The 23,721-nt window shown below is 39.3% G+C and overlaps 3 protein-coding genes across 5 annotated transcripts in view; 2 read left to right on the top strand and 1 right to left on the bottom strand.

Annotated features, from left to right (window-relative positions):
* rbck1 (RanBP-type and C3HC4-type zinc finger containing 1) overlaps nt 1–7,997 on the bottom strand; it is a 36,084-nt gene extending 28,087 nt beyond the window's left edge. Inside the window, exons 1-4 of one of the 3 annotated variants that reach the window (XR_009651630.1) lie at nt 7,517–7,997; nt 7,165–7,209; nt 2,261–2,405; nt 2,092–2,182 (exon numbers count right to left, since the gene is read on the bottom strand). Coding sequence is in view for 2 of the 3 variants with exons in the window: in XM_060910004.1 (XP_060765987.1) it covers nt 2,092–2,182; nt 2,261–2,405; nt 7,165–7,201 (273 nt within the window). In the remaining variant the exon portion in view is untranslated. Of the gene's footprint in view, nt 1–2,091; nt 2,183–2,260; nt 2,434–7,164; nt 7,210–7,516 lie in introns of all 3 variants that reach the window. The other 2 variants (XM_060910004.1, XM_060910005.1) reach the window with 2 other exon arrangements.
* Nucleotides 7,998–8,012: 15 nt separating this feature from the next.
* On the top strand, nt 8,013–21,653 carry rpp14 (ribonuclease P/MRP 14 subunit). The gene is made up of 7 exons (XM_060910010.1): nt 8,013–8,072; nt 8,663–8,855; nt 12,893–12,989; nt 17,136–17,220; nt 17,357–17,433; nt 18,503–18,581; nt 21,567–21,653. Exons 2-7 carry the CDS (start codon nt 8,819–8,821, stop codon nt 21,621–21,623), a joined length of 432 nt encoding a protein of 143 aa, XP_060765993.1. The 5' UTR covers nt 8,013–8,072; nt 8,663–8,818; the 3' UTR covers nt 21,624–21,653.
* Nucleotides 21,637–22,302, top strand: LOC132874106 (hydroxyacyl-thioester dehydratase type 2, mitochondrial-like). The gene has a single exon (XM_060910009.1). It carries the CDS (start codon nt 21,637–21,639, stop codon nt 22,144–22,146), a length of 510 nt encoding a protein of 169 aa, XP_060765992.1. The 3' UTR covers nt 22,147–22,302.
* The last annotated feature ends 1,419 nt before the right edge of the window (nt 22,303–23,721 follow it).

Below are 23,721 nucleotides of genomic sequence, written 5' to 3'. Positions count from 1 at the left end.
GCAAAAATGAAATACTAGATATGACAAAAACGTTTGCAAACTTATTGAATGAAGTTGAAACAATGAAGACATCAAAATACAAATATTTGTGTGTAATTAGTTTAGGCAGAATTGTTGTTTATTCGGTTGACTTGGATGAAGATTACATGACATTTTATAGAAATTCACAAACTTTGTGGTCTATAATTACTCATATTTCTGTGTTTCTTTCTATATACGTGGAGTTTATTACAAAGCAACACACACTTGTACGCTTTTACAGTAGTCACATTCATTTTCACAGTATGGGAATTCCCAAAGCTGTGAAGACCAACTGCATTCCTGAAGGCGTGATGAAGCAGAGTTACTGTTGCCACCCTGAAATTCTTTGTTTGCGACTAACAGCATGTCCTGAAGGGTTTTATTCCTCTTATACCACAGTAACTTGCCAAATATTTTTATTACATTGGCAAATTGAAGAATGACACATCATAATTTTATCCACTTATAGTTACGTTTAATGTTTTAAAAGATCCCCTAAAACAAGCTAGATCCTGTTATCACTTATGTTATAGTAACTATACAGTCTTTCCATCATCTTTCTCAGTATTTTTCTCTGTAGGTTAACATGAAAAAAAATGCAGCTTGTTATGTTCCAGAGAAACCGCAAATCCCTCACACTTGAATACTTTACTAAGTCAGAAAACAGCTTTACCTCTGACTCTTATGATGCACTGATACTGGAAACTCCTTCCAAAAAGGCTTAGAAAATGTCTCCTTGCAGAAACTGTTTTATCACTAAGTAATCTATGTGGAGTGTCCACCATACAAGTCCCTGTGTATGTTGCTACTATAGAAACGCTAATGTGTTAGAACATGCATATTAATATATGATATAAGGGAAAAATAATACTATCTTACAAAATAACTTTGGTGAAAAAAAACACTGCCGAAGCCTTGTCCTGGTGCATCCTTGGTGAAGGTAATAGAGTCTGACCTTCAGTTGAAAAGAAAACTAATCTACACTGATTGACAATCTCAAGTTTCCATTCTGAACGTCCCATATGGACAAAGAATTGTCCTCCTGACTATTTTTCCAGACTACTGAACATCGTCAAAAGATCTGTATAGCATTACAGCACTAACTGTATACACCAATAATTAATAATTAGTCACTAATAATATTATTTCAAACCTCTAATCAAACGAGAGCTTCCATACGTAATAAAGTTTAAAACACACAGCTGTGCTCCATTCACAGCTGAACAAAAGCTCAATTAAAGCTAGATATTGTTAATATTTCACATTTGTATTACCTCGGACACTGAATACCAAAGCAAAATACTGTACAAGGAAATAGAAGAATGGTAACAGAGTGAAGTACGAGAGGTGCAGATTACTCTTGTTGCATAACATCTGCATTTCCTGAACAGGAAACACAATTCAGAAGTGGAAATGGTCAAACATCCTTTCCAATGCAATCCATTATTTTTTGGTTCCGCCAGTAAATTCTCTGTCAGGGATATTTATAGCTGCTTTTCAACTCTCGGTCAAACACAGATCACAAATTTAGGGGTGATGTGGTGGGTGTTTTAGCCTCAATCTGTTTTTCAGTGCTTATTGAAATAGAAAGCAGAAATGCTGACATTGGCAATATTCAACAATACTTCAAAGGCTCTTTCAAAGAACTGGCAAAATTAATTCCCTTCTTCTCCTTCAGTTACTTCAGATGAGGGTTTACATGTTAGAAGGCTTGAGAAAAAAAACAATTAACCAATTCTGTCTGTTCATTTTTATGCCATTAATATTATACTACCAACCAGTGACATAAGAGCAGCAGCAAAATGCAACCCTGTTCTATTAAAAACAAACCACAGCCTAAAAGATGACAGAACATGCACTATTGCACTAATACAGTAACGACCCCCATCTCAACCACCTATCACCAACCATGTGTAATGATATCCCTATGCATTTGAATTTATGCTGATCAGTAGCAACTCTACCTATCCTTAACTAAATACTTGAATTGAATATGTCATTGGGCTGCATTTTATTAAAAAAGACACACTACATGAATCACAGCAGGAAACTACCGAGAGTAGTTTGTACCTTCTGTTTCAGTTCTGAGATCATCATGCCAGGAGTCACCAGCATCGTGATGTAGGCATCAGATAGCGCATCCTCAACACCAACTCTCAACCTGCAGTGTATCAGTGGAATGCTGTGTTCAGCTCTCAGTCATAATGAAGGGAAAATCAAAAGGATGTTGTGAATATACCTGATGCACTCTTGGGAATAGGCCTCCGGAGAAAGTTGCATACACACAGGCACATTCAGTGTAAGGAGCTGCTCTACACATCGGATGGCCTCGGCTTTGTCTCCTGTATTGATGGCCTCACTGAGAGACTGAGCCGTTTCCTCCGCTGGGATTCACACATCACAAATATCAGACTAAACAGATGTTGAGGTTTTATTTACACAAACATGTTTAAGGCCTGAGGATTGACAGACCAATAATAAAAGTAACAACATGTTCTTACTTTTTTCTATTTAATTACAATTAATATGATTGGATGTGTAAAAAGTCAAAAAGCGCGCGTGTGTGTGTGTGTGTGTGTGTGTGTGTGTGTGTGTGTGTGTGTGTGTGTGTGTGTGTGTGAAAGAGAGAGAGAGACAGGAGTCACAGTGGGGTCCACACTTGTGAGACAACATTGAAAATGTAAAGAAAGAATTAGAATATAAAAGAATTACAATTTTGAAATATTACAAAAAGAAGAAAGCAAATGTTCAATATAATAAGATTTTAGGTTCTTAACTAACAGTAAATGTTAACTGTTTTGTACATTTATTCACGATACCACTTATCCATTGTGGGTTGCAGTTGAGCTGGAGCCAATTCCAGCTGACAGTTGATGAGAGGCAGGGTACGCCCTGGACAGGTTGCTAATCTACTGTGGGGCTAACACAGAGACAGACAGCTATTTATATCTATGGGCAATTTAGAGTAGCAAGTTGACCCAATCTATATGCCTCTGGACTGTAGGAGAAAACCAGAGGAAACCCACACAGGCACGAGAACGTGAGAAAAAGCCCCAGCTGACCGGCAGGTTCGAACCCAGAACCTTTTTGCTGTGAGGTAACAGCACTAACCACTGCACCACCATGCCGCCTTCTGCTCTGTACAAATAGATTTTCCTCATGCCTAATCTCTTCTGTTGTAGCACATTTTCATGACACTCCAATGGATTTAATCTAAAATATACAGTTAGGTCCATAAATATTTGGACAGAGACAACATTTTTCTAATTTTGGTTCTGTACATAACCACAATGAATTTTGAACAAAACAATTCAGATGTAGTTGAAGTTGAGACTTTCAGCTTTAATTCAGTGGGTTGAACAAAATGATTGCATAAAAATGTGAGGAACTAAAGCATTTTTTAAACACAATCCCTTCATTTCAGGGGCTCAAAAGTAATTGGACAAATTAAATAATTGTAAATAAAATGTTCATTTCTAATACTTGGTTGAAAACCCTTTGTTGGCAATGACTGCCTGAAGTCTTGAACTCATGGACATCACCAGACGCTGTGTTTCCTCCTTTTTAATGCTCTGCCAGGCCTTTACTGCAGCGGTTTTCAGTTGCTGTTTGTTTGTGGGCCTTTCTGTCTGAAGTTTAGTCTTTAACAAGTGAAATGCATGCTCAATTGGGTTGAGATCAGGTGACTGACTTGGCCATTCAAGAATATTCCACTTCTTTGCTTTAATAAACTCCTGGGTTGCTTTGGCTTTATGTTTTGAGTCATTGCCCATCTGTATTATGAAACGCCGACCAATCAGTTTGGCTGCATTTGAGCACACAGTATGTCTCTGAATACCTCAGAATTCATCCGGCTGCTTCTGTCCTGTGTCACATCATCAGTAAACACTAGTGACCCAGTGCCACTGGCAGCCATGCATGCCCAAGCCATCACACTGCCTCTGCCGTGTTTTACAGATGATGTGGTATGCTTTGGATCATGAGCTGTATCACGCCTTCACCATACTTTTTTCTTTCCATCATTCTGGTAGAGGTTGATCTTGGTTTCATCTGTCCAAAGAATGTTCTTCCAGAACTGTGCTGGCTTTTTTAGATGTTTTTTAGCAAAGTCCAATCTAGCCTTTTTATTCTTGAGGCTTATGAGTGGCTTGCACCGTGCAGTGAACCCTCTGTATTTACTTTCATGCAGTCTTCTCTTTATGGTAGATTTGGATATTGATAGGCCTACCTCCTGGAGAGTGTTGTTCACTTGGTTGGCTGTTGTGAAGGGGTTTCTCTTCACCATGGAAATTATTCTGCGATCATCCACCACTGTTGTCTTCTGTGGGCATCCAGGTCTTTTTGCACTAATGAGTTCACCAGTGCTTGCTTTCTTTCTTTCTCAGGATGTACCAAACTGTAGATTTTGCCACTCCTAATATTGTAGGAATTTCTCGGATGGGTTTTTTCTGTTTTCGCAGCTTAAGGATGGCTTGTTTCACCTGCATGGAGAGCTCCTTTGCCTGCATGTTTTCTTCACAGCAAAATCTTCCAAATGCAAGCACCACACCTCAAATCAACTCCAGGCCTTTTATCTGCTTAATTGAGAATGACATAACGAAGGAATTGCCCGCACCTGCCCATGAAATAGCCTTTGAGTCAATTGTCCAATTACTTTTGGTCCCTTTAAAAACAGGGTGGCACATGTTAAGGAGCTGAAACTCCTAAACCCTTCATCCAATTTTAACGTGGATACCCTCAAATGAAAGCTGAAAGGCTGGACTTTATGTCCATGTCCATTATATAACTATAACCTGAATATATGTTTCAGTAAACAGGTAAAAAACCAAAATTTGTGTCAGTGTCCAAATATATATGGACCTAACTATATCAGGGGTTTGTGGAGTTCGTGCAAGCTCGTGTGCACACTGTCAGAAAGTATTAAGGGGACATAGCAAATACGATGAAATTTTGAAATTCATGTCAAACAATCTATATTATATATCACTCAAGTTGCTGTGATTAATATAATTTGTAAAGAAAATATCTGTATTAAATTACAAAAGAATCATATTTTCCCTCGTGGTCTTCTGGACCCCACTGTCTGATACCACTAGTAAGTGAATTTAATAATTTGATCATTTAATTATATTGTTAGCAGGAACCTGAGTTCACATGAATTTTCAGAATATCTTAATATTTGGTATTTCCCATTGTTTCTATAATGACAGCACATTTGAGCTGATGCAGATTTCACTAGTTTGTAAAATCAGATGACTCAAATCTGGTTACATCAAATCCACTGCAGTGTCGTCTGAACACGTGCTTTAAACAAATGGATAAGACTCAAGAATAAGACCTGGCCTTGTGTGCAAAGCAGTTAACATGGTCAATATCACAAATGTAATCAAGATGTTTAACATTTACTTACTTTGTTTTAAATATTTTAATATTCCAATTTTTTTTGTTGTTTAATTTTAAATGAAAAAAAAAAAAACCCAAAAACCTCCAGATTCTCAATGTGGTCTCAGACTTTTGGAATAAAATATACTTTATAACAGAAATGAGAAAATATGTAATAATAATAATAATAATAATAATAATAATAATAATAATAATTCCATTATCTGTAGCCGCTTATCCTGTTCTACAGGGTCGCAGGCAAGTTGGAGCCTATCCCAGCTGACTATTACCCCTTTTCCACCAAATCAGTTCCAGGGCTGGTTCGGGGCCAGTGCTTAGTTTGGAACTGGGTTTTCTGTTTCCACTGACAAAGAACTGGCTCTGGGCCAGAAAAACCGGTTCCAGGGTAGCACCAGCTCTTTGCTGGGCTAGAGGAAAGAACTGCTTACGTCAGCGGGGGGGGGGGGGGGGGGGGGGGGGGGTGCGAGTTGTTAAGACCAACAACAATAGCAAGACCGCGAGAGGGCGCCATTTTTAAATAAGCGACGAGATATCATGAATGCAGTAAATCAGCAGTCATCCATTATTGTTGTTGCTGCTGCTGCTGCTTCTTCTTCTCCGTATTGCTGCTTTGATGTTCGCGCCAAGGTTTATGCAAACGCAGCGACGTAACTGATGTATACAGTGACATAATGACGTGGCTCCCCTTAGCACCCCGAGCTATGGAAAAGCAAACTGGTTCTCAGCTGGTTCACAAGTTGAAAGAGTTGTGAACCAGCACCAGCACTGGCCCCAAACCAGCCCTGGAACTGATTTGGTGGAAAAGGGGTATATGGGCGAGAGGCAAGGTACACCCTGGACAAGTTGGCAGGTTATTGCAGGGCTGACACAGAGACAAACAACCATTCACACTCACATTCACACCTATGGTCAATTTAGAGCCACCAATTAATCTAACCTGCATGTCTTTGGACTGTGGGGGAAACCGGAGCACCCGGAGGAAACCCACACAGACACGGGGAGAACATGGAAACTCCACACAGAAAGGCCCTCGCCGGCCACTAAGCTCAAACCCAGAACCTTCTTGCTGTGAGGTGACAGTGCTAACCACTACACCACCATGCTGCCTATTATTATTATTATTATTACAACACCATTTTTATTATTGGGGCAGCACGGTGGTATAGTGGTTAGCACTGTCGCCTCACAGCAAGAAGGTTCTGGGTTCGAGCCCAGCGGCTGACGGGGGCCTTTCTGTGTGGAGTTTGCATGTTCTTCCCGTGTCTGCGTGGGTTTCCTTTGGGTGCTCCAGTTTCCCCCACAGTCCAAAGACATGCAGGTTAGGCTAACTGGTGGCTCTAAATTGACCGTAGGTGTGAGTGTGAACAGTTGTTTGTCTTTATGTGTCAGCCCTGCAATGGCCTGGTGGCTTGTCCAGGGTGTACCCTACTTCTCGCCCATAGTCAGCTGGGATAGGCTCCAGTTTGCCCATGACCCTGCACAGGATAAGCAGTTACGGATGATGGATGGATGGATGTTTATTGTTACTGTCATCATATTCTTATATATAAGAACCAGTGATTATATACTGTATTAGATATGTGGTTGCTGTATAAGAATTTACGGATAAAAATGATAATGATGATTAGCAGCAGTTGTAGCAGTGGTAGTAGTAGTAGTAGGAGGAGGAGTATTTGAAATCTTTTACATTTCCAATTAGATCTATTATGGTAAATTAAATATATGTAATGTTAAAGTTACCTTTCCTCAAGTTGCCAGTGGTGTAGGGCACAGCCATGCTTTAATCTACATAAAAACAATAAATAATTAATGGTGGTATTAATTGTATTTATCTAAACTTATTTTAAAAATGAAAAATAGGTTATTTAAAGTCCAGCATAAAACGACTGACTTTACAACAAGCAACATTATAATAATGTAAATATGTACACAGAATAATACAGTGAGTATAAACAAGAGATAAGAAAGCTAGTCAAGAGATTACACTGTAAACCTCTAAACATCAGTGAGAATACCTACATCCAACCACATTACCAACAAGCAGCACTTCCTACAGTCAAATAACAGGTGCAGAAAGGGAATTTTAACTCACCTTTATACAAATGTGTAATTTACGTTTCTTTCTGTAGTTTGAGCTCCACCAAAACGAAAAGTGAAAGAAAGTAACATTTGAGGAAGTAGATGAGCTTCTGATGAGACGTCAGTGGAAGACAAAACACCCACTGCTAGATTAACTCTTACTACAGTAAGAGATAATCTAGTTAACTCTTACCATCATGAAATAACCCTTAAAGTGATTAACTGAATACAGACTTGTGTGCTGAATTAATTTTAATAGCTTACTGGAACTGCGTAACAGCAGGCATTTTTAATCTTCAAAAATCTGGGACTTAATATTCATTCGTTATTATTTAACATTTGTCCCACATATCGCCTCTTTTCTTTATTAAATACAAATATTTTCGTCTTTCATTTCTTCAAATGAAATAATTATGAAAAAAATATGAACAGTTGTTTACTACCGAGGGCAGACGCGTTTCAGCTGCGTTTTTTGAGCGCATCCCTGAAGCTCGTGAGCGCACCGCTCTACAACTCGGTGGCAAAACGTGCGCACGTTGTTGCGCATGCTGAAGAGGGACACCTTTATGGTAGCTATCAGAACTTATTCTGTACATTTTCTAAATCCTATCTATGAGTGCACGTCAAATATACTATGAAATCTATGCCAATAGACAAGGATTTTGATGTAGTTTTGTGAGATGTTTAACTAGTTAGTTAACAAATTAAAATGCTTGACATTGTGGTGATCACAACATGAGCCTTCTGACTGTAGCTCAAAAAGTTAATATGTCCATCATGTGATACGGATTTCTGCGCACGACCTTTTTGTTTACTAAATAGCTAAGCCTGCAATTGTTTAGAATGTTATGGTACCCTGGCCATCAAGGATTCAGATTATTAGAAATCTGATTCGTTTCATGATCCCAGATAGTCGTTGATTAGCCTGTCTGGCGTGTTGATGAATTTGGACATAACAGTTGTTTCGGTTTATTTCAAAATATAAGTCTACTAAATAAATTCTACTAAAGTATTAAATACCTATATTTGTGTAGATGTTTAGTCTCTTTGCGAGGACTACGGATTGTTATGTCTGACTTGTAAATGAACTGATTCTTTATAATGAATCATTAGAACCGGTTTACAAGTCTATCTGAATCGGATTTTGTTCGTGTTGCAGGTTTAAACATGCGAGGACGGTTCTACCATGTGATACGGTTCTACCCTGTTTCTTCTTCTCGCATCTTTTTCTCAGTTCTGTGTGGGGTTCATAGACATATAAACATAGACGCCGCATTCTGCGTAGAATCATACGTCATCCTCGCCGCCATATTGGATGTGGCAAAGTGGAGATTCTTCAACCGTTTTTGAACGTATGATGAATGTTTTTAACCTTTCTGAATGTGAAGGAATCAGTGATGTATTTTGTTTTGGTATGACGTTAGAACCTGGCCGAACTCAGTTTGGCGGTCATTCAGCTCACTTTATTCAACGAGAGTAGGTCTGTGCGGTGACTCAATAAATAAAACAGTAAATTTTTATTTTCATTCACTATTTCCAGTTTTCCACTATTTCCATCATTTATCATATTCAGTCTTGTAGGTTGGTTATTTTGGCCTCAGGTTTTGGTAGCTTGCTATGGTATGCTGACTGATTAGCTTTCCTGAGCTATCTATCGCGTATCTGTCGCTAGTTTGCAGTGTACAGGGTATTTCGCACACTATTTATAACCATCACATTAAAAGTTATATGTGTTGTTTTGATGCCTGTTTGTTTCCCAAATATATACGTGTGTGTCTTAATGGGTGAATAAAAGGCATTGAGTTAAATATTATTGTAGAAAGGGGCTTTATGAAGTTCAGTCCATTTACTTGCATTGGTTTACGGGGAAGATTTGCCACATCAAATATGGCGGACACTCTGACATATCCCAGCAACGGGCTACCAGCTCAATGCGGCGTCTATGTTTATATGTCTATGGTGGGGTTAATGTGGACATGATAAGTTGCGCCAATAAGGCTAAGGGTCTTGCTCAAGGGCCCAACAGTGGCAGCTTGATGATGTTGGGGCTTAACCCCCTAATCATCTCATACTTGCCAACCTCCAGAGAATGAAAAGTGGTAGATCAGATTGTGCAACACAGTCGTGCCCTCCTGGGGGGCATTTTTTTTTACTAATTTGGGGTTGTAAAACTTAAAGGTGACATATTATACCCCTGTTCCACAAGTTGGCACCATTATTGATGTCTTACTGAAATGTCTGTGACACGCTTTGGTCAAAATACCACAAGGATAAAGCACCAGAGCTCCTGTCACACACTGTCTAAACAGCACTGTTCAAAATGGCTGACTTGATTGCCTGTTCCTTTAAATGATACTGAGCCGTTGCTCATCCCACCCCCATGTTCCGCCAGCCAATCAGGTAACACATTCAGCATGAATATTCATTCACAAAGACAGTTCTCAAGCCATGAGTGGAGATACGGAGAGGAGGGGGCATATTTCTAATGAGATCACTTGTGACATAGGAAAGGGAGCAAAATCTGCAGCTTCTTTCAGTTGTTTATTGGGGGAGGGTTCTCTCTTCAGTCTCCTCTTTAAGAGGTGAAATGCATGCTCAAATGGTTTAAGGTCTGGTGATTGATTTGGTCAATTTAAAATACCCCCCTGATGAATTCCTTTGCTGTGTTCACAGTGTATTTTGGTTAATTGTCTTGCTGCATGACAATTAAATTGGATGCTTATCTTAGTGAATTGGCAGATAGAATGTTTCCATAAATTTCTGAATTCATTCTCGCTACGTTCACACTGCAAGGCTTAATGCTCAATTCCGATTTTTTTGTGAGGTCGTTCACATTAACAAATATATGCGACTTGTATGTGATCCTCAGTATGAACGAAAAGCGACCTAAAAGTGTTCCGCATGCGCATTGCAGGATACGACGACGTCACACGCAGTGAGCATGGCCAGTGTTTACGGAAGTAAAACCGCCCGGTTGCGGTATGACTCATCCAATCTAGCTTGAATAGCTGCATCCCCCCAAATGGAAATCAGCTCCCTAACCTCTGCGTCCTTCCATTGAGAAGATTCAGAACCTTCACAGCCCGAAGCGTCCCTCGCATTGATGTCATGCGCAGGGGCGCAGATACGTTTTTTGAACTGGGAGGGACAAAAAACTGGGGGGGACAAAGCTGCCAGCAAACCAACCCCAACCCCGATATGCCTGTCAAACTTGTTGTTAGTAACCATAGCAACCAAGCTCGAGCTCGCAACCTGTGCAGTCTGCGTAGCTCAACCAACCGAATATCATTCTTTGTTTTATGAGTTGTTGCAACTATGTATACACTGCCGTGCACCTCAATAAACCGAATGGTAATTAGTCTTTTGATTTTTCCGTGAGGTTTGCCTTATGCAAAGAAAGACAGCATAGACGTTTTTTCCTCCCTATAAGTGGGGGGGACCGAACGAGGTGAATTTAAATATGACTCGTCCCACCCTCTATCTGCGCCCGTGATTATGCGCCATGTTGTTGTAACTTTTTTGAGAGACCCGCCGCCTACTTCAGCGCAGAATAGTGACGTTTGTGGCTTGTTGATGACGTGTAAGTCGGATGAATGCGACCTGGCGGTTCAGACTGAAGTCGCATATGAAAAGAGCGGATAGGAATCGGAATTAGGACCACAACGGCCTGGGTCGGATTTGAAAAAATCGGATCTGTGTCGTTCATATTGTCAATAAAAGATCGGATACAGGTCACATATGGGCGAAAAGATCGGATTTGAGTCACTTCAGCCTGCAGTGTGAACGTAGCCTCTGTTGCTACCATCTTGAGTTTCCTCATCAATAAAGATTAGTGAGCCTGTTCCAGAAGCAGCCATGCAAGTCCAGGCCATGACACTACGGCCGTCCTGTTTGACCGATGAGCTTGTATGTTGTGGATCATGACATTGATGCCAATGGACGCTAATCTCTTTAAGGGAATATTATGAGAAATCGTATCATGGTTTGTGTTGAAATTGAGGAGCACAAGTCTGGTTAACAGCCCAGAATCAGCTGCCATCAGCAAGTCACTGGTGATTTTGACCAAAGTTAACACTGTGAAATGGATGAAACCAAGACTGAAATTGTTCAAACAGATGCTTATCAATAAGGTGAGCGTGAACCTGAGCTGCAATGTTTTTTTCAAGTATTTTAGAGAGGGAAGGTTGATTTTGAAATGGGATGATAATTATTCAGATTGTTGGGGTCTGCACTGGGTTTTTTTTTTTAAAGATATTTTTTGGGCTTTTTTCACCTTTATTGGATAGGACAGTATAGAGACAGGAAATGAGCGGGAGAGAGACGGGGAGGGATCAGGAAATGACCTCGGGTCGGAATCGAACCCGGGTCCCTGGATTTATGGTATGACGCCTTATCCACCTGAGCCACGACGCCCCCGCACTGGGTTTTTTAAGATTTGGAGTCCAACTGTTTTGAAGGATGAAGATACAAAAACAGAAATAAGGGAGATACAGCAGAGATTGTTGGAGCCTCTGATGTGTGTAAGTAGGTTGTACAGCCAACAAAGCTAGTATGAAGCCTAGGACATAATACAGTATGTAATTCAAACAACCAATTTTCATACTAATAAGTGCATTATTTAATTTGTATTTAACTAATTACCTTTAGAAGTTATACATACCCAATACCATTTGGTGTCATTAAAAAACACGCTAGACAGATTTTTTTTTGGGTGTTATTAACGCCACAGACTACATTATTTATGCCGTTTTTATCCGATTTTAACAGCAATTTGAAATGTCATCTTTTAGGTTTGTTTCTTGTATATGGGTCTCTCCCTATTCACATAGACAGAAACCTGGTCTTACATGACTGAAAATAACTGCTCTTGCACCATGGCCACCTTGTAAACAGACTAGGACTTCAAATAAAGCACATAGTTTGAACCTTTAAATGACACTCAACTGAACATCATTGTTGTTCAACTCAAGCAACCAAGGATGCATTGTAATAGTTATTGATGAACTCACAGATTTTTTTATTATTTTTTTTTTTTTAAACCAAAGTCTGACCCATTGGGTGAAACAATTTGTCATATTCTAAATCCTTCAAGAAACACAAATGGCTTGGAATTCCCTAAAGCTAAAGCATGAAAAAACATTAATCGAACAATATGCTGCTGTTAGCTTTTTAATTTTTCTTGTTATAGTTCTTTTTATATTGAGTTTATCCTATAATGTATGTAAGAAACTAATTGTATATGATTATAACTTAAATTATTTGTTTTTGGTTTTGTTTTAATCTTGGACATGCTCAGTCTGTACAATTGTATAATTCCTTCACTTTGGTGTACATGTGAGTGCAAAAACTTTTTATGAATCTAAATAGCTTTTTATCTTTATATCTCTAGCATTGTGGTGTTCAGGCGTTATGGAGGAGAAAATTGCATCTTATGAGCGAATTGTTTACAAAAACATCTCCGAGTACCACTACATGAAAATTTACCTGTAAGTGGAAAGTAACTGTTGTGTTTAAACTTAATGTATGGTGTCTTGTAGCCTGCTGTGGTGTTTTTTTTTTTTTTTTGCTTGTTTGGTTGGTTTTTTTTTTTTTTTTTGCTTGTTTTTGGTTTTTCTGTTTGGTTGGTTTTTTGTAGGTGAAACTGACAGGTTCCTGGAACCTCCACATCATTGATTTGCATCAAAGGAACATGAATATCCATGGTGATTAGGTGCTGATGTACACACCTAGTAAAGTACTACTCAAAAAATAAGGTTTTGAAGTGAAACCAGATGAATAACCAAATGAATAGTTTATTACAACCCCAATTCCAGAAAAGTTGGGATACTGTGTAAAACATTTTTTTTTTTTAAACAATGTGATGTGTTGCAAATCATGGAAACCCTACATTTTAATGAAAATAGTACAAAGACAACATATCAAATGTTGAAACTGAGAAAATTGCTTGATTGAGAAATATATGCTCATTTTGAATTTGATGCCAGCAACAAGTTTCAAAAAAGTTGGGACACGGGCCACTTTGTTGCATCACCTCTTCTTTTAACAACACTCTGTAAGTGTTTGGGAACTGAGGAAACCAATTTATGTAGTTTTGAAGTGTTGTCCCATTTGTTGCCTGAAATACAATTTTAGTTGCTCAACAGTTTGGGGTCTCCTTTGTCGTATTTTGCGCTTCATAATGTGCCATATGTTTTAAATGGGAGACAGGTCTGGACTGCAGGTAGGCCAGTTTAGCACCCAGACTCTTACTACAGAGCCATGCAGTTTTAATGTGTGCAGAAAGCAGTTTGGCATTGTCTTGCTGAAAGAAGGAAGGCCTTCCCTGAAAAATGCCATCTGAATGGCAGCATACAGTGGAGGAAATAATTATTTGATCCCTTGCTGATTTTGTAAGTTTGTCCACTGACAAAGAAATGAACATTCTATAATTTTAATGGTAGGTTTATTTTAACTGTGAGAGACAAAACATCAAAAAGAAAATCCAGAAAATAATTTCATATAAAATATATAAACTGATTTGCATTTCTTTGAGTGAAATAAGTATTTGAACCCTCTAGCAAACAAGACTTAGTATTTGGTGGCAAAACCCTTGTTGGCAAGCACAGCGGTCAGACGTTTCTTGTAGTTGATGACCAGGTTTGCGCACATGTCAGGAGGAATTTTGGTCCACTCCTCTTTGCAGATCATCTCTAGATCATTAAGGTTTTGAGGCTGTCGTTTCACAACTCGGAGCTTCAGCCCCCTCCATAGGTTTTCTATGGGATTAAGGTCCGGAGACTGGCTAGGCCACTCCATGACCTTAACGTGCTTCTTCTTGAGCCACTCCTTTGTTGCCTTGGCTGTATGTTTTGGGTCATTGCCGTGCTGGAAGACCCATCCACGACCCATTTTCAGTGTCCTGGCAGAGGGAAGGAGGTTGTCACTCAGGATTTTACGGTACATGGCCGCGTCCATTCTTCCATTGATGCGGTGAAGTAGTCCTGTGCCCTTAGCAGAGAAACACCCCCAAAGCATAATGTTTCCACCTCCATGCTTGACAGTGGGGATGGTGTTCTTCGGGTCATAGCATTTTTCTTCCTCTAAACACGGCGAGTTGAGTTAATGCCAAAGAGCTCGAATTTGGTCTCATCTGACCACAGCACCTTCTTCCAGTCACTCTCAGAATCATTCAGGTGTTCATTGGCAAACTTCAGATGGGCCTGCACATATGCCTTCTTGAGCAGGGGGACCTTGCGGGCACTGCAGGATTTTAATCCATTACGGCGTAACGTTACCAATGGTTTTCTTGGTGACTGTGGTCCCAGCTGCCTTAAGATCATTAACAAGCTTCTCCAGTGTAGTTCTAGGCTGATCTCTCACCTTTCTCGTGATCATTGATACCCCACGAGGTGAGATCTTGCGTGGGGCCCCAGACCGAGGTCGATTGATGGTCATTTTGTATTTCTTCCATTTTCGAACTATTGCACCAACAATTGTCTCCTTCTCACCCAGCTTCTTGCTTATGGCTTTGTAGCCCAGTCCAGCCTTGTGCAGCTCTGCAATCTTGTCCCTGGCATCCTTAGACAGCTCTTTGGTCTTGCCCATGTTGGAGAGGTTGGAGTCTGATTGATTCTGTGGACAGGTGCCTTTTATACAGGTGTCAATTTAAGACAGCTGTCTTTAATGCAGGTAATGAGTTGATTAGGAGTGTCTAACTGGTCTGTAGGAGCCAGAACTCTTAATGGTTGGTAGGGGATCAAATACTTATTTCACTCAACGAAATGCAAATCAATTTATATATTTTATAAAATGTGATTTTCTGGATTTTCTTTTTGATATTGTATCTCTCACTGTTAAAATAAACCTACCCTTAAAATTATAGACTGTTCATATCTTTGCCAGTGGGCAAACTTACAAAATCAGCAAGGGATCAAATAATTATTTCCTCCACTGTATGTTGCTCCAAAAACTGTATTTGCCACTAATTGTGCCTTCGCAGATGTACAAGCTACCCATGTCATGTGCACTAATGCACCCTCGTACCATTACAGGTGCTGGCTTTTGAACTGTGCACTGATAGCAAGCTGGATGGTCCCTCTCCTTTTTAGCCTGGAGGGTGTGGCATCTATGATTTCCAAAAATAATTTTAAAATTCAGTTAGTCAGACCACAGGACAGTTTTGCCTCAGTCCATCGTGAATGAGCTCAAACCAAATAAAGTGGTGTTGTTTCTGGATACTGTTTATATATTGTTTTAACTTACATTTGTGGATACAGTGGTCGAATTATGTTCACAGACAATGGTTTTCTGAAGTGTTCCTGAGCCCATGCAGCAATTTCCATTCGAGAATTGTCTGCTTTTAATGCAGTGTCACCCGAGGGCCTGAAGATCACAGGCATCCAATGTCAGTTTTCAGCCTTGTCTCTTGCATACAGAGATTTCTCCAGATTCTCTGAACCTTTTAATGATATTATGTACCATAGATGATGTGATCCCCAAATTCTTTGCAATTTTACATTGAGGAACATTATTCTTAAATTATTGCAGTTTTTGACCACTCAGTCTTTCACAAAGCAGTGAACCCCTCCCCATCTTTACTTTTGAGAGACTCAGCCTCTCTGGGATGCTCTTTTTTTTTTTTTATAACCAATCATGTTACTGACCTGTTGCCAATTAACCGAATTAGTTTTTTTTTAACAATTACATAAATTTTCCAGTCTATTGTTGCCCCTGTCCCAACTTTTTTGAAATATTTTGCTGGCACCAAATTCAAAATGAGCATATATTTTTCAAAAGCCAATAAGATTTCTCAGTTTCAACATTTGATGTGTTGTCTTTTTACTATTTTGAATGATTTGCAAATCATCACATTCTGTTTTGATTTACATTTGACACAGTGTCCCAACTTTTTTCAAATTGGGGTTGTATTTGATAATAGATATGTGGCACTGTTACATGTCTCCATCACTGAACTATTAAGCACAAGACATAGTGAGTTAGTTTTAATGGCAATGAGAGCATCTGAAAGCAGGGATGCATGAAAGGAGTCAAAAATGTAGAATATAAAGAAACTTTCATTTATTGACTGTGTGAACACAAGTATGTAGGCCAGTGCTTTTAATCTTCAGTGAAAATACATAGTTTGTTAGACAATATTGATATCCAACAAAAACACAAGCATTTTCTGTGGTCAAACCAAAAAGGTTCTACATTATGCATGAAAAGACACATCATGATGGCTATGTAGGGGGCATACAAAGTAATTAAAAGCCATTTGGGACATTTTCTAACCAAATGGTGATGGATTTTGATCATGACTCAGAAGTGTAAAATCAGGCTATAGTACAGTGAGAAGAAAACATGACTTGTGTGTAAATAAATGAAAATGACTAAGATGTTAAATTGGACAGTTTAAAAGAAGGAATAGTCCATCCTGAAATACATTAGAATTTTTTTTTGTTTGTTTTTCCAGTAAAATCAAATTGATTTTTTTTCTTTAGTGACAAAACTCTAGTGCATTTTTGTCAAGGCCTCATACAATCTAAAGCTGGCTAATAATGACATGCACAAATCACCCTGATTTTTCCATTGTGATTCACTTCAGAAAGTCTGAAGCCTATTTTTGCCGCATGCTGTTTTTTATTCCTGCTCAGAGTTTGTGAAAACCGCAGCAGAACCCTGAGTCCAGAACAGTTTAAGCAGTTGATCATCTCTGGAGTCAAAGACCTATACGGAGAGGTAAATTTATAATTTCACATTTATAATGTATGCGCTTTATATACAGTACTTGTTTATTTTTAAATGTTTTCAGATCACTGTTATTTGCATTGATGAATGAGAGTACTGTATTTATCACACTGATGCTGTGTTCTAGGTTGGAGCTGCTTTTCCATTTGATTTGCTAACATTCGATCAGAGCGCATTATCAGCCATACTGCGTGTGTATAACAGGTAGATTACACTTTGTTTTGTGTAACCTTCAGACTGTTGCGTAAAGCTTTAAAATATAACATGGGAGCTTCCATTTGGTGCAGTGGAGAAGCTTGTCCAGAGATCATGAGTTTAAGTCCATCTGTGACCAGGAACCAAGAGAGCCGCATACTCTGAGTGGGAGGGATCGCATTCTCTCTCTCTCTCTCTCTCTCTCTCTTATTTCTAAAATACCAGGAATAATCTGTATGTGTAATGTTACGCTTGCTAAGCTGCTTAGCTGTCACTTATGTTCATATTCATCTCATTATCTCTAGCCGCTTTATCCTTCTACAGGGTCGCAGGCAAGCTGGAGCCTATCCCAGCTGACTATGGGCGAAAGGCGGGGTACACCCTGGACAAGTCGCCAGGTCATCACAGGGCTGACACATAGACACAGACAACCATTCACACTCACATTCACACCTACGGTCAATTTAGAGTCACCAGTTAACCTAACCTGCATGTCTTTGGACTGTGGGGGAAACCCACGCGGACACGGGGAGAACATGCAAACTCTGCACAGAAAGGCCCTCGCCGGCCACGGGGCTCGAACCCGGACCTTCTTGCTGTGAGGCGACAGCGCTAACCACTACACCACCGTGCCGCCCTGTTCATATTCAAGTAAAATTAGAAATAGAACTCGAAAATAGAACTAGAACAGTAGAGTGCCGACTTCCGCCAAACCACATATTCGGATTTGTATCAAAATTTAAACAATTGTTAATTGGCCCACCTTTCCTCAATTTCATCAAAATCCGTTAACTACTTTTTAAGTTATGTTGGGAACAGACAAACAAACGAAGGCAAAAATGTAACCTCCAACAAGGTTGGTGGAGATAATAAAAGAAGTACAGTAATGTACACAACATATAGCTTATTATTACATTCTGCTACAGAGTGTAGTTCAAGTTTATGTGTAATATATATATTTGTTTTTGTCTCTGCTAAATTCTTCTGTCTTAACTGTTCAATCACCAAAGCAAATTCCTTGTATCTGAGAACGTACTTGGCAATAAACCTAATTCTGATTCTGATTATAATCTGTCAGGGATCTGGTGAAATTGTGGAGTGCGCTAACACTGATTGGAGCATATGAAAACGAACCATGTGCTTTTAGAGTCACACAGGTAGGTTTGTCATTATATATTGAAGATATTGAACTTTTGCTAATTCTATAAGCCATAGTTCTTTTTACCAACTGCTGTAGTGCTTGAAAGGTCTGTTGCGTAAATATCTCGTGTAAGCGTTCATAGCACTCATATTATGTTGTAATTGGGTTTCCATCATGGAAATATCCTTCATAGTAAGTCACAGTGATTTAACCCTTTTTGAGTATTGATTTATATTATACAAGCCTACAAGTCAATGCTAGACAATACACAGTAATGCATTTAAAGCACTGATGTTAAACTTACACAAATGCTTGCATACGCATGAAATTTCTCATTGCAGTACATAAACTCTGTATTTTCACATTTTTCCACTATTTCAATAGATTTGCTGGCCACTTTATTAGGAACACCTCCTACATCATCTCATTCATGAAATTATCCAGTCGGCAAATTATTTGTCCATCACACAATGCTTAAAATCATGGAGGTGTAGCTCAAGAGCTTCAGTTAATGTTCACACATCAGAATGTGGGAAAATGTGACTTCAGTGACTTTGGCATGGTTGCTGGTGTCAGATAGGCTTGTTTTGAAATATTTCAGAAACTGCTCCTGAGATTTTCATGCACGACATTCTGTAGAATTTAAACAGAATAGTACAAAAAAAAACATCCAGTGAGTGACAGTTCTGCAGACAGACAGAAACACTTTGTTGTTGAGAGAGGTCAGTGGAGAACAAGCAAACTGGTTTGAACTGACGGGAAGGCTCCAGTAACTCAAATCAGCACTCTTTATCCATGGTGAGCAGAAAGCCGTCTTGGACTAATGAATGCAGTTGGTATGTTCAGAATTTAGCCTCAACAGCATGGATCCAACCTGCCTTGTGTCAACATTTCAGGCTGCTGGTGGTGGTGTAATGGTGTGGAGATTATTTTCTTGGCACACATTGGGCTGCTTAATACAAATCAAGCATCATTTGAATGCCACCGCCTATCTGAATATTATATCCAAAGTTTGTTTGTATGTGGGAATTATATTAAGCCAATAAAAATGTGTTTTCCATATAAATGTTATGAAGTTTTATTCTGAGTTTTTGGAACTACGGTCCATCATCAGGGACAGAATGGAATATGTGTTTTATTTACAAATGTCAACGCACATTTCATTCTGTCCCTGATGATGGACCGTAGTTCCAAAATCTCAGAAAAAAACTTCATAAATTTATGTGGAAAAGACGTTTACATTGACTTTTTATCTGAATATTGTTACTCACCACAAGCATCCCTTTATAGATGCAATTTACTGATCTTATCATGCCTATTTCTAGCATGATAATGTGAAGCTGACAAATTTGTAACAGTTTTGTGATGCAGTCATGTCAGCATGTACCAGACTCTCACTGGAATGTTTCCAACACCTAGTAGGATCCATGCTATGAAAAACTGAGGCTGTTCTGAGAGCAGAGGAGGGTACTGGGTAGTCCTAGTATTAGTATGTTTGTAATGAAGTGGCCTGTGAGTGTAATTTTGTTGTATGACAGCCTAGTCGGTTCACATTGCCAATCTGTGTATAGAATCATCACCTCAGTTATACCACACTTTTTTGTTCCAGAGCTTATTAAACATTGTACCAGCAGATGGCAGTAATGAATCTTTCTACGAAAGGGATGACTCGACAAAAATTTTATGTCTGGTGGCCTGTGATAGTCATTTACATCCTGCTACTCTAGTCGCATTATAGTGACACAATGGTACAGTAATTTCATTTGTGAGCATGATTCCTTCTGATTTAATACCCCCCCCCCCCCCTTTTTTTTTTTTGCTCTCATGCGCTCAGATTTTCCCTGTACAGGAATGGATTTACTTCACACTTGAGTGCACACTAAGGCCCAGTTTATATTTGACATGTGGACGTAGCAGGAGTATATCTTTTGTACATCCAAAGAATTAAAAGTGACATCCACTAGATGGCACATCAGAGCAAACATCCCTATTAATCAGGTTTCTATGTTGACCTTTAAAATGCCATGTTTGTCTCTGAAGAATGAAGATAAAACACACAGACTCTATTAACTTCTCTTTGAAACTTTCTGCTGTCATCATGATGGTTGTCATGAATTGCATCTCAATTCCAAAAGTATGCCCTTACATTCAAAAGTGTTCACTAATCTAGAAGGTCCAGTATACTATTATTTGTAAGCTAGTAATATTTTTTGTAGGTTTTGAAGGCTTGAGTTTTTTTTTTTTAAACTCAAACACCAAAAGTAATATGGAAATATGTTCTTGTTAATATTAAACTCTCTAGAGTAGGGGGTTGTCAATGATTTTGCAGTCAGGCACCCCGTTAACTGTAGATTAACGTTTATTTACCCCCTCATTAAATATTGTTAAAAACAAGTATAAACCCAGCTATGGTGGCTTTCACACTAGGATTTTTTTTTTCTCAGCTGCCAAACTACATCATTTACATCTTATGGAAGGCAGCAACAAGTCAGTCAAAATGCAGCCACTTTTAAATAATGTTTTTTGGGATATCTGGTATGTGTTATATTTGAGCATAACTGATCTGATTTTGTGTTTGGTAGAATCATTGACTAATTAGAATACCTATCCAGCTGGAAAGGAGAAGCAGTAACAGCATTGTTATGATCACGGTGTTCATGTCATGTGAGCCGAAGGTGCTTATGCAAGGCCCTAGTGTGAAAGCAGCCAAACATTCAAACACAAGAGAAGAGAAAATTACGTTGAATGGGGGGAAAATGTAAGATTTGAGAAAGCGTAGGCTGGTCATTCTTTACTGGGACCGACAGGCACAGAATCTATTCCTCCTGCTTCATCTGATAACAGAAGCTGCTCCTCCTTCAATAAGATGGCACAGAGGCCATGCATCTTTCATAGCAAATGGAATCATGCTGTCTTACTGTTAAAGTTTACTTTACTGTAAACTTCCAACACTGGATCAGTGTTCGTAAATGTTACCACCCTTTATTCTCTGTCCTTCTAGGTCTCGCCATTCTTGTTAGCTTTATCTGGAAACAGTCGTGAGATGGAGCTATACTAATTTGCATGTGAAAATGGCCTTCATTCTCAGAAGAACCCTGTTTGGGAAATGTCTGCACCATCTAAGCACAGCAGTATTTGGGGCATCAAAGAGCCTCATCCCAGAGTCAAGTACTCTCAGAATGCTCCATGTTGGAGCCCGAGCCTCACTGACTAGGGTTTTCAGCGCTAGAGACGTCACGCTTTTTGCTGAGCTAACGGGAGATACGAATCCGCTCCACCTTGACCCTGAGTTTGCCAAAAAGACGACTTTTGAAGCTCCCATTGTTCACGGCGTGCTGATTAATGGCCTCATCTCAGCAGTTTTGGGGACCAAAATGCCCGGCAGAGGCTGTGTTTTTCTCTACCAGGAAATTCGCTTCCCGGCACCTTTGTTTGTTGGGGAGGAGGTGGTTGCTGAGGCAGAGGTGAAGAAGATCAAAATGTCCTGTGCTTTAATTTCCGTTTCTTGTTCTGTCAGGGACAAAGTGGTGATGGAGGGGGAGGTGATGGTCATGATACCAAAAAATATACAGGGGGCTTAGTTATTATGAAATGTGTGCAAAGACACGAAAGACATTTCTCTAATTCTCTCCTTGTACTTGGAAAGGTTATGTTATTACTCAGCCTGTTTTTAATATAGTATGAACTGCTGTGTTTTAAAGGAAGAGTTCAGCCAGAAATAAAATGCACATGATTTACCGAATCTTTCAGTGTCGTTCATCAACCTAGACGGGTTGGGTGCCTGAAGTTTGCTTTAGTTTTGTATTGCAATTATAAAGCAAATGGAGCTAACAAGTAAAGGAAGCTTATAGTTAACGGCTGCAATCATCACATTTATTCAAGCTCATATATATTCACTTTTTTTTGTCATTTCTATAGTAACAACTTGCACAGGAACATATTACAGATACTCCGTATAATAGACTATAATCAGTTTTTTTTAATTGGTTATTTAACAAAAATGTTGATTGATTTGGTGACATTTTCTGTAAGAAGGCGATTAAGATTTATGGAAGGAGCCTTGTGTGTCATTGTGTTGTAACAATAAGTTTTCTACCACAGAATAGTCTAAGACGGAGGAGTTTGCGCTTTCCGGTTTATCCATAACAAGACAAGCTGCATTTTTATTTTTAAATGTCAAGTTTTATTAAAGGACATGGGACATGGATTTTTTTCTGGGTATAATTATGTATAAAGGACATAAGAAATGCCATCTAAATCACTGCAGGGTGTCAAAAATGTGAAAATCATCACATTATTCAACTTTTTTATACATCAGCGTAAAACAATGATTCGTTAATTAGCTAGGTGGTCACGTGACCTGTGACATCACACAAACTTTCCAAGGAGCCAGCGCTTGGGTATCTAATGTAAACAGGTTACCGAAATGGACACCATCGACAGTGACATTCCTGATGTTTCACAGAGATGTGAAGTTAGACCCTATCAATTCGAACCGATAGCTGGAAATTCACATGAACATAGATCTTGTCTTTACTCTGACGGGTCAGATGATTGAGAGTGAGAGTTCATTCAATCCCCATGAAACTGAAAGCGGTTGGCTCGATAACGCATCCTGGTAAGTTAAAAACAATTCTACTCAAAGGCTAATGATCTGTTGAAAGAAGTATTATTTTTGTATCATACATTGAAAGTTCATCATAGATCTAGCTAAAGTCCGTTGCAAGCTAGTTTTTTTTTTTTTTTGCTGATATTTTTCGAGATCGATTGAGATACAATGCTTCCAGAGTCCGAGATGAAAACATTCAAAATGGCGAAATGAGTCAGAATTATGATAATCAATAATTGATACACCCAAAATTATAATACTAATCCTTACCTCGGCTTTCAGTCGCTTAGCGAATGCATCTCGGCATTTTTCCGCATGAGGCCCATGGTAAAACCACACTTCCAGGAGGGGCTGCCGTCTGCCTCCCAAGCCGGCCGAGAGCGCTCCTCGTCGGGCACGGCCAGGTGGGCGAATGCCCTGGTCCGTCTGCCCTGTCTAAAAAATAATGGTACAACTCCGAGTGAAGGTATCAATGCGCTGTCGAAGCGCGCAGAAGGTGTTAGTACGCCTGTCATTATAGTGCGGACTTTCCATAGCATAGAAAATC

Source organism: Neoarius graeffei, chromosome 26, assembly GCF_027579695.1.
Source record: "Neoarius graeffei isolate fNeoGra1 chromosome 26, fNeoGra1.pri, whole genome shotgun sequence".
Classification (NCBI taxonomy): Eukaryota; Metazoa; Chordata; class Actinopteri; order Siluriformes; family Ariidae; genus Neoarius; species Neoarius graeffei.
The sequence above is the reverse complement of the archived record's forward strand: the minus strand, read 5'-3'. Positions and strand labels throughout refer to the sequence as shown.

Bases quoted from the DNA above. Each gene is read 5' to 3' on its own strand.
- LOC132874106 (XM_060910009.1), top strand. From the start codon at position 21,637: ATGGCCTTCATTCTCAGAAGAACCCTGTTTGGGAAATGTCTGCACCAT.
- rpp14 (XM_060910010.1), top strand. From the start codon at position 8,819: ATGTGGCAAAGTGGAGATTCTTCAACCGTTTTTGAAC. The intron at 17,434-18,502 runs GTAGATTACACT...ATAATCTGTCAG, and splicing joins ATACTGCGTGTGTATAACAG to GGATCTGGTGAAATTGTGGA. The intron at 18,582-21,566 runs GTAGGTTTGTCA...CTGTCCTTCTAG, and splicing joins GTGCTTTTAGAGTCACACAG to GTCTCGCCATTCTTGTTAGC.